The following is an 18,685-nucleotide window of genomic DNA, read 5'->3' as shown; positions in this document are numbered from 1 at the left end:
AAAGCTGTCCCTTCGTGTGGTCGTTAGATCAGGTAGTGTTCCTGTGCGCCCATTTGTGTCCCCACAGATTAGCACATTTCCCTGAGCCTGGAAACATCTCTTCCTCAGGGGTGGGGAATAACTCCTCTAATTAATATGGGGATTCTGTCAGTACAAGTTCTTTTTTCAGTTTTAACCAAATGAGATATTTCCCATTTTGAGTGGATCAATTCGATTTTGTAGTTCGGATTTGTACCAAATGATCAATCGTCCAGAGGGTTTCTGGGTGGTCCTCTGTCCAGTGCATCATGGGGTGTTTGTCTACCAAGTGCCACATCCTTTAGAGACTTGGCAAATATCCCTACTGTCTACTTCCTCAGGTGGGAGTGGTCGTGCAGATGCTCTGGGGTGATTGTTGGGTGGAGAGCAACGTGCACGTGCAAATAAAAAGCCATATCTCAGACTGGCCAATAAAAAGAAAAGATTAAGATGGGCAAAAGAACAGACACTGGACAGAGGAACTCTGCCAAGATGGCCAGCATCCCGGAGTCGCCTCTACACTGTTGACGTTGAGACTGGTGTTTTGCGGGTACTATTTAATGAAGCTGCCAGTTGAGGACTTGTGAGGCGTCTGTTTCTCAAACCAGACCCTCTTATGTACTTGTCCTCTTGCTCAGTTGTGCACCGGAGCCTCCCACTCCTCTTTCTATTCTGCTTAGAGCCAGTTTGTGCTGTTCTGTGAAGGGAGTAGTACAGAGCGTTATACAACTCTCTCTTTCTCTCTCTTTTTCTCTCTGTCTCTCTGTCTCTCTCTCAGTTTCTTGGCAATTTCTCACATGGAATAGCCTTCATTTCTCAGACCAAGAATAGACTGTCGAGTTTCAGAAGAAAGTTCTTTGTTTCTGGCCATTTTGATCCTGTAATCGAACCCACAAATGCTGATGCTCCAGATACTCAACTAGTCTAAAGAAGGCCAGTTTTATTGCTTCTTTAATCAGAACAACAGTTTTCAGCTGTGCTAACATAATTGCAAAAGGATTTCTAATGATCAATTAGCCTTTTAAAATGATAAACTTGGATTAGCTAACACAACGTGTCATTGGAACACAGGAGTGATGGTTGCTGATAATGGGCCTCTGTACGCCTATGTAGATATTCCGTAAAAAAACAGCCGTTTCCAGCTACAATAGTAATTTACAACATTAGCAATGTCTACACTGTATTTCGGATCAATTTGATGTTATTTTAATGGACAAAAATGGTGCTTTTCTTTCAAAAACAAGGACATTTCTAAGTGACCCCAAAATTTTGAACGGTAGTGTATATTCAAATCAAATCAAAGTTTATTTGTCACATGCGCCGAATAAAAGAGGTGTAGACCTTACAGTGAAATGCTTACTTACAGGCTCTAACCAATTGTGCGAAAAAAATTTGTGTGTGTGTGTGTGTGTGTAGGTAAGTAAAGAAATAAAACAACAGTAAAAAGACATTTGAAAATAACAGTAGCGAGGCTACATACAGACACCGGTTAGTCAGGCTGATTGAGGTAGTATGCACATGTAGATATGGTTAAAGTGACTATGCATATATGATAAACAGATGCAAATAGTCCACACAATGCAAATAGTCCGGGTAACAATTTGGTTACCTGTTCAGGAGTCTTATGGCTTGGGGGTAAAAACTGTTGAGAAGCCTTTTTGTCCTAGACTTGGCACTCCGGTACCGCTTGCAATGAATCAACACATGTTCGAATCACCTTTGGCAGCGATTACAGCTGTGAGTCTTTTTGCACACAAAGATTTTGTACAATATTTGCACATTATTCACAAATTCTTAAAAATCCATCAAGTTGGTTGTTGATTTTTGCTATACAGCAATTTTGAAGTCTTGCCATATATTTTAATGCCGATTTAAGTCAAAATTGTAACTCGGCTACTCAGAAACATTCAATGTCGTCTTGGTAAGCAACTTCAGTGTATATTTGGCCTTGTGTTTTAGATTATTGTCCTGCTGAAAGGTGAATTCATCTCCCAGTGTCTGGTGGAAAGCAGACTGAACAGGTTTTCCTCTAGGATTGTGCCTGTGCTTAGCTCTATTCCGTTTCTTTTTATCCCCCCCAAAAACTCCCAAGTCCTTGCCGATGACAAGCAAACCCATAACGTGATGCAGCCACCACAGTGCTGGAAAATATGAAGAGTGATGTGTTGTTTTGGATTTGCCCCAAACATAACACTTTGTATTCAGGACATAATTCATTTCTTTGCCACATTTTTTTGCAGTTTTACTTTGTTACCTTGTTGCAAACAGGATGCATGTTTGGAATATTTTGTTTTGTACAAGTCTTCCTTCTTTTCACTCTGTCAATTAGGTTAGTATTGTGGAGTATTGATCCATCCTCAGTTTTCTCCTATCACAGCCATTAAACTCTGTAACTGTTTCAAAGACACCATTGGCCTCATTGCAAATAAGTTAGGAAGGACACCTGTATCTTTTGTTGTGACTTTGTGTTTTTATAAATCATCCAAAGTGTAATTAACAACTTCACCATGCTCAAAAGGGATATTTAATGTATGTTTTTTTTATATATATATTTTTACCCATCTACCAATAGGCGCCCTTCTTTGTGAGGCATTGGAAAACCTCCCTGGTCTTTCTGGGTGAATCTGTGTTTGAAATTCACTGCTCAACTGAGGGACCTTAAAGATAATGGTATGTGTGGAGTACAAAGATGAGGTAGTCATTCAAAACTCATGTTAAACACTATTTTTGCACACAGAGTGAATCGATGCAATTCATTATGTGACTTGTTGAGAAAATGTTTACTCCTGAACTTATTTAGATTAGCCATAACAAACGGGTAGAATATTTAGTGACTCAAGACATTTCAGCTTTTTATTTTCTATTAATCACAACAACAAAAAATCTAAAAACATAATTCCACTTTGACATTATGGGGTATTGTGTGTAGGCCAGTGACACAAAATCTCAAGTTGATCAAATTTGAATTCCGGCTGTAACACAACATAATGTGGAAAAAGACAGGGGGGTATGAATACTTTCTGAACACAATGTATTCCTATATACCTGCTACAGCCACTGCTGCCATCTGCTGGCTAGATATGTAATTGCAAGTCCTGCTACCTTTCACAAAGACGTTTCAAACCTCTCTGCCTCTCATACCCTGAGTTGACACCAGGTGGCCCAGTATCCGTATGACTCAGGACTCCAAGAATGTTCTGTTAGACTGAGACAGATAGAGGTTGTTAGCCTTATACAGTATCCAAAAACAATAGATACCACTGTGGCATAACCAGTGAAAGCATGTTTCCAATATTCTCATCATCATTTCCATGCCATAGAGACAACATATGTAGGTTCTATTGTACTGGGGTAACTAGGACTCAAATCCATTGGTCTATTGTACTGGACTAACTAGGCCCCACATCAAAATAAAATGTATTTTTATTTATATAGCCCTTCTTACATCAGCTGATGTCACAAAGTGCTGTACAGAAACCCAGCCTAAAACCCCAAACAGAAAGCAATGCAGGTGTAGAAGCACAGTGGCTAGGAAAAACTCCCTAGAAAGGCAGGAACCTAGGAAGAAACCTATAGAGGAACCAGGCTCTGAGGGGTGGCCAGTCCTCTTCTGGCTGTGCCGGGTGGAGATTATAACAGAACATGGCCAAGATGTTCAAATGTTCATAAATGACCAGCATGGTCAAATAATAGTAATCACATTGAACAGGTCAGGGTTCCATAGCCGCAGGCAGAACAGTTGAAACTGGAGCAGCAGCACGGCCAGATGGACTGGGGACAACAAGGAGTCATCATGCCAGGTAGTCCTGAGGCATGGTCCTAGGGCTCAGGTCCTCCGAGAGAGAGAAAGAAAGAAAGAGAGAATTAGAGAGAGCATACTTAAATTCACACAGGACACCGGATAAGACAGGAGAAATACTCCAGATATAACAGACTGACCCTAGCCCCCCGACACATAAACTACTGCAGCATAAACACTGGAGGCTGAGACAGGAGGGGTAAGGAGACACTGTGGCCCCGACTATTGTTATATTGTACTGGACTAACTAGGCCTCAAATCTATTGTTCTATTGTACTGAGGTAACTAGGACTCAGATCTATTGTTCTATTGTACTGGACTAACTAGGCCCCACATCTATTGCTCTATTGTACTGAGGTAACTAGGCCCCAAATCTATTGTTCTATTCTACTGGACTAACTAGGCCCCAAATATATTGTTATATTGTACTGGACTAACTAGGCCCCAAATCTATTGTTCTATTGTACTGGACTAACAAGGACTCAAATCTATTGTTCTACTGTACTGAGGTAACTAGGCCCCAAATCTATTGTTCTATTGTACTGGACTAACTGGGCCCCAAATCTATTGTACTAGACTAACTAGGCCCCAAATCTATTGTACTGGACTAACTAGGCCCCAAATATATTGTACTGGACTAACTAGGCCCCAAATCTATTGTACTGGACTAACTAGGCCCCACATCTATTGTTCTATTGTACTGGACTAACTAAGCCCCACATCTATTGTTCTATTGTACTGAGGTAACTAGGCCCCAAATCTATTGTTCTATTGTACAGCGGTAACTAGGCCCCAAATCTATCGTTCTATTGTACAGAGGTAACTAGGCCCCAAATCTATTGTTATATTGTACTGAGGTAACTAGGCCCCAAATCTATTGTACCTTACTAACTAGGCCCCAAATCTATTGTTCTAGTGTACTGAGGTAACTAGGCCTCAAATCTATTGTTCTAGTATACTGAGGTAACTAGGCCTCAAATCTATTGTTCTATTGTACTGGACTGACTAGGCCCTGAATCGATTGTTATATTTTACTGAGGTAACTAGGCACCAAATCTATTGTAGTGGACTAACTTGGCCTCAAATCTATTGTTCTAATGTACTGGACTAACTAGGCCCCTAATCTATTGTACTGGACTAACTAGGCCCCTAATCTATTGTTCTAATGTACTGGACTAACTAGGCCCCAAATCTATTGTTATATTGTACTGGGGTAACGTCTGTTGAATGGAGTAGACCAAGGTGCAGCGTGGTGAGTGCTCATCATTTAATATATATTCTGAAAACACAATAAACAAAGAGAAAATGACAGCCAAACAGTTCTGTCAGGTCTACAAAATACTAAACAGAAATTAACCACCCACAAAACCCAAAGGAAAACAGGCTACCTAAGTATGGCTCCCAATCAGCGACAACGCAGTACAGCTTGAGAGCCATACCAGGCCAAAACAAAGAAATACAAAACATAGAAAAAAGGACATAGAATATAACCCCAAAACACACAGAAAAACACCCCCTGCCACGCCCTGACCAAACTACAATAACAAATAACCCCTTTTACTGGTCAGGACGTGACACTAGGACTCAAATCTATTGTTATATTGTACTGAGGTTAACTAGGACTCAAATCTATTGTTATATTGTACTGGACTAACTAGGCCCCAAATCTATTGTTATATTGTACTGAGGTTAACTAGGACTCAAATCTATTGTTATATTGTACTGGACTAACTAGGCCCCAAATCTATTGTTATATTCTACTGAGGTAACTAGGCCCCAAATCTAGGAATTTTGAACAGAGAACAAATTGTCTGTCATGAGATCACCGGGTCCAGAGTCATGTGATGAAGATTGAGAGCAGGAGGGTATACCAAATGGCACCCTATATAGTGCACTACTATAGTCCAGAGTCCTATTCCCTATATAGTGGTACTACTATAGACCAGAGCCCTATTCCCTATATAGTGGTACTACTATAGACCAGAGTCCTATTCTCTATATAGTGGTACTACTATAGACCAGAGCCCTATTCCCTATATAGTGGTACTACTATAGACCAGAGCCCTATTCCCTATATAGTGGTACTACTATAGACCAGAGCCCTATTCCCTATATAGTGGTACTACTATAGACCAGAGCCCTATTCCCTGTATAGTGGTACTACTATAGACCAGAGCCCTATTCCCTATATAGTGGTACTACTATAGACCAGGAAACGGAGCCCATTATGACACAGCACATTGTAGAACGGATTACTGTGCAGAAACTTGGCCTGCAATTAGCTGTTTACATAAAATAATACATACATTGAATCTATAGGTGAACGTGTTTGATGTTCGTGGGACACCTGTGTGTGTCCTACTTGTAGAATGTGGGCTATGTCATTATTGTGCGGCTATATAAAGACAGCAAGTTCATCTTGACCTATGGTTGAATTAGAATTCCAGTTTATCAGCTGTCCCAACCTGTCTGTCTGTCTGCCTGTCTGCCTGTCTGTCTGTCTGCCTGCCTGCCTGCCTGTCTGTCTGTCTGTCTGTCTGTCTGCCTCCCTGCCTGCCTGTCGTTCCAGTGAGGGGTGACAAAAGTGTGCAAGTGACATTCCACACAGTCCGAAGACTGGTCAGACCAGTCAGTCTTGGTTTTGAGACTAGTCATAATGTCATGGCGCATTTCGCACTGGTCCCGACCTCACGCAAATACTGAGGCGGCACGCAGCACTATAGGTGTACTGTGTGATGGAACGGGACAGCCTGAAAACACGCCACTTCGATACAGCTACAACCGAAAGTTGCTTTTTCGTAGCAGGTTAGAACAATTTCCGCAGCAGGTTTGGAGAAGAAACGTATCATGTTCGGAAAATTAGGTTAAGGTTAGGAAAAGAGTTTGCGAAATTCTTTCCTAACATGCTACGTAATTCACTTCGGGCGAAGTACCGTGTTTTAGGGAGTCCAGTGGTGGAACACCTTTTACATGTCCAAACAGTTCCAGAGTAGGTGTGAGAGCATTTTGGACTTGCCAATGTTTCTTTACGCATCGCTAATGAAGAGCACTTAAGTCGGATAAACCCATGGTACCCATATGAATGGTCTAATACACAGAAAAATACCACAAAACAGTGTTTTCCCAAAGCCAAAGGTAGTAAACCAATCATTCTCTCCTCAACTGGTCAACTGACTGTAACATTTCCGGACTTTAAAACACGTCTGGTTAGACTGGTCCGTCCCATGGCTGACGAGGCTACAGGACGTTTCTTTCTTTCTTATTCTTTGTGTACGTGTAACTCGAGACTCTAGTGTTGTGTAACCGGCTCAATCTCAGTTTCAATCAAATGTTTCTCACGCGAATATCAGCAGGCGGTTCCAGAGTTTTCCCGTCGAGTTGCAGAAGAGCGAGCGCCCAGATCCGGGGAAGGCCGATCATAAACACGCGTCATGGGTAAGTCTCAATGGTGATATATCAGTGCATTTACAATATCTCTGCTTTCAGATGCTTTGGTTTATATTTCATTATCCTGCTGGCTTGTTCAGCTGCATTTAAAGTTGTCATGCATTTGTCCAGTGTTTGAGTAAATAGCCAACAAGTGGTGTGATCATGTGCTGATGCCTTAGTACTTTGTGTTGCTATACTGACTAAGATTTATGCAAACGCTATAATGACAAAACCACTCCGCTTTTTTATTCTTTAAAGCAGATTATTGTGATCAGCATTATTGAACTTGTACAGCTTTATACAAATGTTCCGTTGTAGTTTATTAACAAACACAAACATGGTGTATTGTCACTTGTGGAAACAGTCAAATATACCTTCATAGAAATGACTCAAGTAAAAGTGAAATGTCACCCAGTAAAATACTACTTGAAAAAGTCTGAAAAGTATTTGGTTTTAAATATACTTAAGTATCAAAAGTAAATGTAATTGCAAAAAAAAAAAAAAAAAGAAGTTAATTATCAAAAGTGAAAGTCTAAATAATTTCAAACATTAGCGAAGTCAGGTGCAGGAGAGCAGAGATTTGTGAACAGGCGCACACTTTATTGAGGCAAAAGCACAAAACAGTCACAAGAATTATGTTTAACAAACAACATCTTGGTGAAATAACACGGAAAAACAAACCAGTCTGGCGCGTCAACAATAAACACGTAACACAAACTATCTCACACAGACATGAGGGGGAACAGAGGAATAAATACAGTTAGTGTGATTGGGGAATGCAAACCAGATATGAATGGAACAAGACAAAACCAATGGATAAAGAATGGAGCGGCGATGGCTAGAAAGACGGTGACGTCGACCGCCGAACGCAGCCGAACAAAGAGAGGGGCTGACTGCGGCGGAAGTCGTGACAAACATCCTCCTATTTTCTAGTTTTTTATTTATTTACAGATAGCCAGGGGCTCACTTCAAGACTCTGTAGTAGGAGGATGGTGTGGAGCCTCCTGGCCAGCCTACAGTCAGTGCTGTGTGAAATAGGATATTGTTTTTGTACCCCCCCCCCAAATGGCAGACTTACCAGACATGTTTTCCCTACACGATTCTCTCTGAAAGTATGTGATGACTGACTGCTGTACACAGGTACAGAACATTAGGAATGTACAAGCCGTCTACTGCTCATTGAGACGAAAGGTGAAATTGTCATTGCTGCAAACAAACCTAGAAGGTGTTCATGATGTTTCCTGTTATCCTGGGTAATAGCCCACTAATACAGGCTGAGGTCCAAATCACCCCTGATTCAACTCACTGAGGGTTTGATGATTTGTTGACATGTTGAATCAGGGAAGTTTGTCAGGGGCTACAACAACCATGTGTACTGTTGGGATGACTGGAGGACTGGAGCTGGGAAACACTGCCCTATATAGTGCAGCACCCTATTGGACCCTGGTCAAAAGTAGTGCACTATAAAGGGAATAGGGTGCCATGTGGAATGTAGACACAGTAATAATACAGTAATGACATACGTTCTTAGGAAAAAAGTTGTTATCTAGAACCAAAAAGTTTTTTTTTCAGCTGTTCCCATAGAAGAACCCTTTTGAAAAACTCCTTTTGGGTTCCAGGTAGAACTCTTTTTGGTTCCAAAAGGGTTCTCCTATGGCGACAGCCACAGAACCCTTTTGGTACCCTTTTTATCTAAGAGTGAGTAAAAACCAGATAATAACACATTCATAATGAAATGTAACTTGATGTGTAGTATTGTTTTAGGGAAGCAATTATGACTGATCCATCCACCACCTTATCATACACCCTGTGTGTGTGTGTGTGTGTGTGTGTGTGTGTGTGTGTGTGTGTGTGTGTGTGTGTGTGTGTGTGTGTGTGTGTGTGTGTGTGTGTGTGTGTGTGTACCAGCTCAGAAGACAGTGCTGATTGTGTGTGTGTGTGTGTGTGTACCAGCTCAGAAGACAGTGCTGATTGTGTACGCTCATCAGAGTGGAGGGTCCTTTAACTCGGCAGCGAAGGATGTTGCCGTGGAAGCCCTCAAACAGCAGGGATACAAGGTTGTTGTGTCTGATCTTTACGCCATGAACTTCAAAGCCTCCGCCACAGTGGAGGATATCACAGGTACACACACACATGCCAACACACACGCCAACGCACACACACACACATGCTCACACATGCCAACACACGTGCCAACAAACTACACACACGCTTGACGTTGCTGCTGTTCTGTCCCTTTGTCAGGTGAGGTGAAGAACCCGGAGCACTTCAAGTACGGAGAGGAGACCATGCAAGCCTGGAAGGAGGGTCGACTCTGTGATGACATCATAGCTGAGCAGCGGAAAGTGGAGGCGGCGGAGCTCGTCATCTTCCAGGTCAGAGGTCAAACACTCTCCCCCCTCTCTTTCTTCCCCCTCTCTCTCTCTTCCCCCTCTCTCTTCCCTTTCTTCCCCCTCCTCCCCCTCTCTCTCTCCCCCTTCTCTTTCTTCCCCCTCTCTCTCTCTTCCCCCTCTCTCTTCCCTTTCTTCCCCCTCTCTCTCTTCCCTTTCTTCCCCCTCTCTCTCTTTCTCCCCCCTCTCTCTCTCCCCCCTCTCTCTCTTTGCCCTCTCTCTTCCCTTTCTTCCCGCTCTCTCTTCCCTCTCCTCCCCCTCTCTCTCTTCCCTTTCTTCCCCCTCTCTCTCATTCTTCCCCCTCTCTCTTCTCTCTCTTCCCCCCTCTCTCTCTTCTCTCTCTCTTCCCCCCCTCTCTCTCTTCTCTCTCTCTTCCCCCCCTCTCTCTCTCTCTCTTCCCTCTCTCTCTCTCTCTTCCCCCCTCTCGCTCTCTCTCTTTCCCCCTCTCCCTCTCTCTCTCTTTCCCCCCCTCTCTCTCTCTTTCCCCCCCTCTCTCTCTCTTCCCCCCCTCTCTCTCTCTTCCCCCCCCTCTCTCTCTCTTCCCCCCCTCTCTCTCTTCTCTCTCTCTTCCCCCCCTCTCTCTCTTCTCTCTCTCTTCCCCCCCCTCTCTCTCTCTCTTCCCTCTCTCTCTTCCCTCTCTCTCTCTCTCTTCCCTCTCTCTCGCTCTCTCTCTTCCCCCCTCTCGCTCTCTCTCTCCCCCCTCTCTCTCTTCCCCTCTCGCTCTCTCTCTTCCCCCCTCTCTCTCTCTTCCCCCCTCTCTCTCTCTTCCCCCCCTCTCTCTCTTCTCTCTCTCTTCCCCCCCCTCTCTCTCTTCTCTCTCTCTTCCCCCCCCTCTCTCTCTTCTCTCTCTCTTCCCCCCCCTCTCTCTCTCTTCCCTCTCTCTCTCTCTCTTCCCCCCTCTCGCTCTCTCTCTTCCCCCCTCTCGCTCTCTCTCTTCCCCCCTCTCTCTCTCTTCCCCCCTCTCTCTCTCTTCCCCTCTCGCTCTCTCTCTTCCCCCCTCTCTCTCTCTTCCCCCCCTCTCTCTCTCTCTTCCCCCCTCTCTCTCTCTCTCTTCCCCCCTCTCTCTCTCTCTCTTTCTCTCTCTCTTCCCCCCCTCTCTCTCTCTCTTCCCCCCCTCTCTCTCTCTCTCTCTCTTCCCCCCCTCTCTCTCTCTCTCTTCCCCCCTCTCTCTCTCTCTCTCTCTCTCTTCCCCACCTCTCTCTCTCTTCCCCATCTCTCTCTCTCTCTTCCCCATCTCTCTCTCTCTCTTCCCCATCTCTCTCTCTCTCTTCCCCCATCTCTCTCTCTCTCTTCCCCCTCTCTCTCTCTTCCCCCCTCTCTCTCTCCCCCTCTCTCTCTCTTCCCCCCTCTCTCTCTCTCTCTTCCCCCCCTCTCTCTCTCTCTCTCTTCCCCCCCTCTCTCTCTCTCACTCTTCCCCCCTCTCTCTATCTCTCTCTCTTCCCCCCCTCTCTCTTTTTGTCTCACTCCCCTCCCCCCACCTCTCTTTCTGTCTTTGACTGTGCCTTGCAAGTGTTTAAATTCTCTACTTTTCTCCCCAAAGTATTTAAGCCTACACTCCCCATCATAGTTTAAAAATCATTGGATTGGTGTAGATGAAGTTTCAACCATCTCTCTCTCCCCATCAGTTCCCTATGTACTGGTTCAGCGTTCCAGCCATCATGAAGGGCTGGATAGACAGAGTCCTGAGTCAAGGCTTTGCCTTCTCGCTGCAGAAGATGTACAGCAATGGAATATTCAAGGTTTGACCTTTTTCCCCTTCTGTTCATGTCTTTAGTTCCAGTAGCCTGTGTTAGTGTCATACCCATTGACAATGAGCAGGAAGAGTTACATTTACATTTTAGTCATTTAGCAGACGCTCTTATCCAGAGCGGCTTACAGTAGTGAATGCATACATTTCATACATTTTTTTCTCCATACTGGTCCCCCGTGGGAATCGAACCCACAACCCTGGCGTTGCAAACACCATGCTCTACCAACTGAGCCACACGACAGGAATGGGCCGAATCAGGAGGATTTGATGTAAATGCAATGCTCCCACCTAATCCAGTCCCCACTTGTGACTGAAAACAAGGGTAGAGATGCCAATTGAAAAGCTCTCTGTTAAAAACGTAGATAGCTGGCTATATGACATAAAATGCTGTGTAAAATAGCTATAAGTCTATAAAGGTGCATTAACTGTAAAGCTATCAGTCACTTGTGGAAACATTTACAACTGAAATTAAGTTACGTTATCTTTGTTTATGTATTTTACCTCAGACAATCTGGTAGTAAGTTTGCTAGCTAGAACTCCTAGCAGTTTATGCTAACTAGCTAGCTGGCTAGCATTTACTGCTAGTGAAGTTGCTAGCTAGCTAGTTAGCATAAACTAGCGCTAACTGGGCTAGTCATTGTCTAAATGACAGGTAGAAACGCAGTCATAACCATAAAGGGGTAACTAGCCCCTAGTTAGCGCTAGTTTGCGTAACTGCGTGACAGTAGGATGTTCTAGAATGCACAGATTGAAAGTGCGCCAGCCTGAATGAACACGATGCATTCCAAGTTGGCAAATGAGGATTTGTAAAGTCATGGAAATTTGTTTCATAATTTTTGGTAACACTTTTAAGTATTATCAATAAATTAAAAAATCAACATATCAGCCATTATAAGAATGACCAATGAGTGAGTGTCTGTGTGTGCTGCATTGGAAAGCTGGTAAACACTAGCCATGTAATTGAGACAGCAATAAAAAGTCTTCTATGAATAGCCTAATTGACAAATAAGTTGCTGTGCATAGATCTCCTCTGAAACATGAATATTAGAGCCTTATATAGAAACATGTCTAGATACCTAGCTTTGAAGTAGCCTACCTTAATTAACCATTTGATCCCTGATTCATTGAATGAGGGAATAATTTTATAAAGACAAAAGTATTTTCGTTGTAATGTTGCAATATTTAACATGAAGGGTGGCAACCATCCTCCAGGATAGCTACTGGGTGTGCAGGCTTTTGTTCCAGCCCTGTTCTAACCACATTGTAGCCTTAACAACAGCTGCTCAACAGGACCTTCATAAGTAGACTTGGGTGTTTCAGGGCTGGATCAGAAGCCTGCATGATGGACACCCAGGAGCTCTCTAGATGACAACATGTGACTAGTGCAGATCCTACTTTGTGGGGGGTTAAGTGCCTTGATAAAAGGCACAACGACAGGAGACGGTAGGCCTATGGGATCAGACACAGAAGCCTTCCAGTGTCAATAATGCTTACTTTTTCATGGAGTCTACATAATAGCCATGAAATGTGGTTAAGTCATGGAGAAGTCATGGAAAAAGTGAATAAACCCTTCACAGTGAATAATCAGAGGTCTCTTTAGCATAACGTCATTTGTAAATTTCGGTAAATATAGTCTAATGGAAAAAGACAGCTGCTGCACTTCTTTCATCCCAAGTCAAGCATTGATTAACATTTAGATTTTTAAAAAAGTCTGATTTTGTAACCTAGTACATCCGATAATAAGCACAGAGCTCTGTTGACAGAGCGGTGCCGGTTTCTCGCAGTGACGTTTGAGTACTTTACATGTTGTGGCAAAGTTGTTTCCGCGGATCACAAGAATCCAAAAGGACACAAACTAAATTAAATGTAAAAGGCTTTGAAAACTAAAAAGCTTGTGGCTCCGTTGATATTTCACAGAGATAATATTGAATTTTGTGACAAATCTTCAAAAAATAACAGGAATTTTGCATTAATGTGAAAAGGGTATACTAAAATATAAAAATACTACATGTCATGTCTCAAATTTGATATCTATTGAACCTCTATATTAATTTTATGTCCTGCGGATTCGAGAAGAAAGATGACGAGTTAAATGCTGAGTCTTTCAGTTAGCCTTAATTCTCTAATAGCGTCCAGTCTAGCTGACGTAATGCTATTCTCTAACAGCGTCCAGTCTAGCTGACGTAATGCTATTCTCTAACAGCGTCCAGTCTAGCTGACGTAATGCTATTCTCTAACAGCATCCAGTCTAGCTGACGTAATGCTATTCTCTAACGGCGTCCAGTCTAGCTGACGTAATGCTATTCTCTAACAGCGTCCAGTCTAGCTGACGTAATGCTATTCTCTAACGGCGTCCAGTCTAGCTGACGTAATGCTATTCTCTAACAGCGTCCAGTCTAGCTGACGTAATGCTATTCTCTAACAGCGTCCAGTCTAGCTGACGTAATGCTATTCTCTAACGGCGTCCAGTCTAGCTGACGTAATGCTATTCTCTAACAGCGTCCAGTCTAGCTGACGTAATGCTATTCTCTAACAGCGTCCAGTCTAGCTGACGTAATGCTATTCTCTAACGGCGTCCAGTCTAGCTGACGTAATGCTATTCTCTAACGGCGTCCAGTCTAGCTGACGTAATGCTATTCTCTAACAGGGTCCAGTCTAGCTGACGTAATGCTATTCTCTAACAGCGTCCAGTCTAGCTGACGTAATGCTATTCTCTAACAGCGTCCAGTCTAGCTGACGTAATGTTGTTCTCTAACAGCGTCCAGTCTAGCTGACGTAATGCTATTCTCTAACAGCGTCCAGTCTAGCTGACGTAATGCTATTCTCTAACAGCGTCCAGTCTAGCTGACGTAATGCTATTCTCTAACAGCATCCAGTCTAGCTGACGCAATTCTATTTTCCAGATTTTTCACCACTTTTTTTTCTCTGGCCTCCATTGATTTAACCGCCCTGATTTTGGCCATCCTACATGGGTAAAAAAACATCCCATTCTGAACGGATTATGATAGAGACATGAGGTTTGGACCATTGGTTTTGTTTGAGCAGTACCTACACAATTAATATAGTATTTTACCCATTGGTCAAAAGATATGTTTTGGTTTGGACACCCTACATAATATCTACCGTATGAAATGACACGCTGCTCTCATTCAGTTCAGGCTATATTGCTTCTAGGTTAAGGGTAAGTTGTGTTTTTGGTGGAATGAATAAGGCCTGTGTTTGTTGGAGTTACACTTCATACTGTTTGTCATTTTGCAGGACAAGAAAGCCATGTTGTCGTTCAGCACTGGATCTATGCAGACTATGTACCGCCCTGACGGCCTCAACGGAGACATTAACGTCACACTGTGGCCCCTACAGGTAACCAGGAAGACAGCCAGGGGGAAAGAGTTAAGATGTGACACCAAAAACATATTTCACTCTATTTGCTTCTCATGGATTTAGAAGGCAATCAAGTGGCTTTGGGGATACATGTGTGTCTCAAAATGAGTTTCCTCAAACATTTTGATGCTTGAAGGTTACCTCCAAATACTTGTATTTCAAATGTGTTTCATTTAGTTTTGGGTTTGCATTTTTTGGGTCTAATCCATTGGTTCCATTGTAGCATATTGTGCAAACTAAACCAAGCGCAGTTCAAGTATTTGCTATATGTATTTGGCCCAGGCTCCTCACTCCTCTCCTCTCTCCTCCACGTCCCTCCATCCTTCCAGAACGGCGTGCTTCACTTCTGTGGGTTCCAGGTGCTAGCCCCCCAGGTGTTCTGGTGTCCGGGACACAGCCCCCCCGCGAATCGGACAGCCATGCTGGATGGCTGGAGGGCCAGGCTGAAGACCCTGCTGGTCGAGCGACCCCTGACCTTTGCCCCCTGCGAGCTGTTTGACCTGACTTTCCCCGGGGGCTTCATGCTGCGGCCGGAGGTCAGGGAGGAGCAGCGCACCCGCCCCCACGGCATCACCACCGGACACCACCTGGGGAAACCCCTCCCCCCTGACAACCAGCTGAAGGCTGAAGGCTGATAACCCTCGGATAATTATTTATCCAATAGAACCCAGAGTTGCCTTGGGCCGTTACTCTTCTCTATTTTTATAAATGATTTGCCACTAGTCTTACACAAAGCTAGAATGACTATTTAGATGATTCAACACTCTACACATTAGTATCAGGTGATTGTTTTTATTATTCATCTTTAAGACCTAAACCTCAGCTGGAATTGTGTATAAAGGGTGTGACCATTGAGCAAGTTGAGGAAGCTACATTTCTACTTATAAACTGGGCGCTTCGAGCCCTGAATGCTGATTGGCTGACAGCTGTGGTATATCAGACTGTATACCACGGGTATGACAAAACATTTATTTGGACTCCTCTAATTACGTTGGTAACCAGTTTATAATAGCAATAAGGCACCTCGGGGGTTTGTGGTAAATGGCCAATATACCACGGCTAAAGGCTGTATCCAGGATCTCCGCATTGCGTCGTGCTTAAGAACAGCCCTTAGCCGTCGTAAATTGGCCATAAACCACATCCCCATCGTGCCTTATTGCTTTAGTATAACATTGGATGGTCAGTTATTATGGTCAAGTCAAATTGACAGCGTTGTTGTGAAGATGTTTTAAAAATGTTCTGCGTTTTTGAAACATCAATAAACTGCACTAGTTGTTCAGACTCTGGTCTTGTCTCATGTTGATTACTGTCCGGTAATACGGTCAGGGGCAGCAAAGAAAGATCTAGCAAAGATACTCTCTTCGAAAAAAAGGTGCTATCTACAACCTAAAACCATTTAGAACCATAGGAGAACCCTTTGAAGAATGCTTGTTGGTTCCAATAAGAACCTTTTCACAAAATGGTTCTACCTGGAACCAAAAAATGATTTTCACCTAGAACCAAAAAGGGTTCTCCTATGTGGACAGTTGAAGAACGGTTTTGGAGCCCTATTTTCTAAGAGTGTACAGCTGGCTCAAAACAGAGCAGCACGCCTTGCCCTTAACTACACATACACTAACATCAACAACATGCATACCAGTCTTTCCTGGTTGAGGGTTGACAAGAGATGAACTGCTTCTCTTCTATTTGTTTTAATGATAAATATTACTGTAATGAAAATTCCAGATTGTTTGCATAATCAAATAACACTCAGCAGAGACACCCATACATACCCCACAAGACATACCACCAGGGGTCTCTTCACAGTCCCCATGTCCATAACTAATTCAAGGCAATACACGGTTTTACACAGAGCCATGATTGCATGGAACTCCCCTTTAAAAATGGATTAAAAAGCAACTCATGGAAGGACACACAAACATTTTTTTTTAGTTGTATTGTTTGTATAATTTTTTGGTTGCATTGTTTAAATATACACATAAACATCAGTTTTTAGTTGTATTGTTTGTATAATTTTTTGGTTGCATTGTTTAAATATACACATACACATAAACATCAGTTTTTAGTTGTATTGTTTGTATAATTTTTTAGTTGCATTGTTTGAATATTGTTTACATTTGTGTAACTTTCCTTGTGTATCAGTGTTTTGTTACTTGTCATGTTTTGTGTATCTTGTGGACCCCAGGAAGAGTCGCTGCTGCTTCTGCAAAAACGAATGGGGATCCTAATAACCAAATAAACGTCTCCTCCCTGACAACCAGCTAAAGGCTGATAACCCATCCTCCCTGATAACCAGCTGGAGGCTGATAACCCCTCCTCCTAACAACCAGCTAAAGGCTGATAACCCTTCCTCCCTGATAACCAGCTAAAGGTTGATAACCCCTCCTCCCTGACAACCAGCTGAAGGCTGATAACCCCTCCTCCCTGATAACCAGCTAAAGGTTGATAACCCCTCCTCCCTGACAACCAGCTGAAGGCTGATAACCCCTCCTCCCTGATAACCAGCTAAAGGTTGATAAACCCTTCTCCCTGATAACCAGCTAAAGGCTGATAACCCCTCCTCCCTGATAACCAGCTAAAGGTTGATAACCCCTCCTCACTGACAACCAGCTGAAGGCCGATAACCCCTCCTCCCTGATAACCAGCTGAAGGCTGATAACCCCTTCTCCTAACAACCAGCTGAAGGCTGATAAGCCCTCCCTCTGATAACCAGCTGAAGGCTGATAAACCCCTCCTCCTAACAACCAGCTGAAGGCTGATAAGCCCTCCCTCTGATAACCAGCTGAAGGCTGATAAACCCCTCCTCCTAACAACCAGCTGAAGGCTGATAAGCCCTCCCTCTGATAACCAGCTGAAGGCTGATAAACCCTTCTCCCTGACAACCAGCTAAAGGCTGATCACCCCTCTCCCTGACAACCAGCTGAAGGCTGATAACCCCTCCTCCCTGACAACCAGCTAAAGGCTGATAACCCCTCCTCCCTGACAACCAGCTAAAGGCTGATAACCCCTCCTCCCTGACAACCAGCTGAAGGCTGATAAGCCCTCCCTCTGATAACCAGCTGAAGGCTGATAAACCCTTCTCCCTGACAACCAGCTAAAGGCTGATAACCCTTCCTCCCTGATAACCAGCTAAAGGCTGATCACCCCTCTCCCTGACAACCAGCTAAAGGCTGATCACCCCTCTCCCTGACAACCAGCTAAAGGCTGATCACCCCTCTCCCTGACAACCAGCTAAAGGCTGATCACCCCTCTGCCTGACAACCAGCTGAAGGCTGATAACCCCGCTCTCTGATAACCAGCTGAAGGCTGATAACCCCTCCTCACTGATAACCAGTTGAAGGCTGATAACCCCTCCCTCTGATAACCAGCTGAATGCTGATAACCACGCTCTCTGATAACCAGCTGAAGGCTGATAACCCTCCTCCCTGATAACCAGCTGAAGGCTGATAACCCCGCTCTCATATCATAAGGTGAATGCACCAATTTGTAAGTCGCTCTGGATAAGAGCGTCTGCTAAATGACTTAAATGTAAATGTAAATGATAACCAGCTGAAGGCTGATAAACCCTCCTCCCTGACAACCAGCTGAAGGCTGATAACCCCTCCTCCCCGACAACCAGCTGAAGGCTGATAAACCCTCCTCCCTGACAACCAGCTGAAGGCTGATAACCCCTGCTCCCTGATAACCAGTTGAAGGCTGATAACCCCTCCCTCTGATAACCAGCTGAAGGCTGATAACCCCTCCCTCTGATAACCAGCTGAAGGCTGATAACCCCTCCCTCTGATAACCAGTTGAAGGCTGATAACCCCTCCCTCTGATAACCAGCTGAAGGCTGGTAACCCCTCCCTCTGATAACCAGCTGTAGGCTGATAACCCCTCCCTCTGATAACCAGCTGAAGGCTGGTAACCCCTCCCTCT

The 18,685-nt window shown here is 43.9% G+C and overlaps 1 protein-coding gene across 3 annotated transcripts; it reads left to right on the top strand.

Annotated features, from left to right (window-relative positions):
- The first annotated feature begins 6,728 nt into the window (after positions 1-6,728).
- On the top strand, positions 6,729-15,852 carry LOC106592157 (NAD(P)H dehydrogenase [quinone] 1). Of its 3 annotated transcripts, none has more exons than XM_045711711.2 (7): positions 6,729-6,952; positions 7,168-7,252; positions 9,155-9,367; positions 9,491-9,621; positions 11,262-11,375; positions 14,645-14,746; positions 15,097-15,852. In XM_045711711.2, exons 2-7 carry the CDS (start codon positions 7,249-7,251, stop codon positions 15,400-15,402), a joined length of 870 nt encoding a protein of 289 aa, XP_045567667.1. In that variant the 5' UTR covers positions 6,729-6,952; positions 7,168-7,248; the 3' UTR covers positions 15,403-15,852. The 3 variants fall into 3 exon arrangements, with proteins under 3 accessions (XP_045567667.1, XP_045567668.1, XP_082814133.1); XM_045711712.2 differs by having other exon boundaries at positions 6,733-6,952; positions 9,200-9,367; XM_082958007.1 differs by lacking the exon at positions 6,729-6,952 and having other exon boundaries at positions 7,016-7,252.
- The last annotated feature ends 2,833 nt before the right edge of the window (positions 15,853-18,685 follow it).

The sequence above is a fragment of the Salmo salar genome, chromosome 11 (assembly GCF_965601325.2).
Source record: "Salmo salar chromosome 11, fSalSal1, whole genome shotgun sequence".
Classification (NCBI taxonomy): domain Eukaryota; kingdom Metazoa; phylum Chordata; class Actinopteri; order Salmoniformes; family Salmonidae; genus Salmo; species Salmo salar.
The sequence above is the reverse complement of the archived record's forward strand: the minus strand, read 5'-3'. Positions and strand labels throughout refer to the sequence as shown.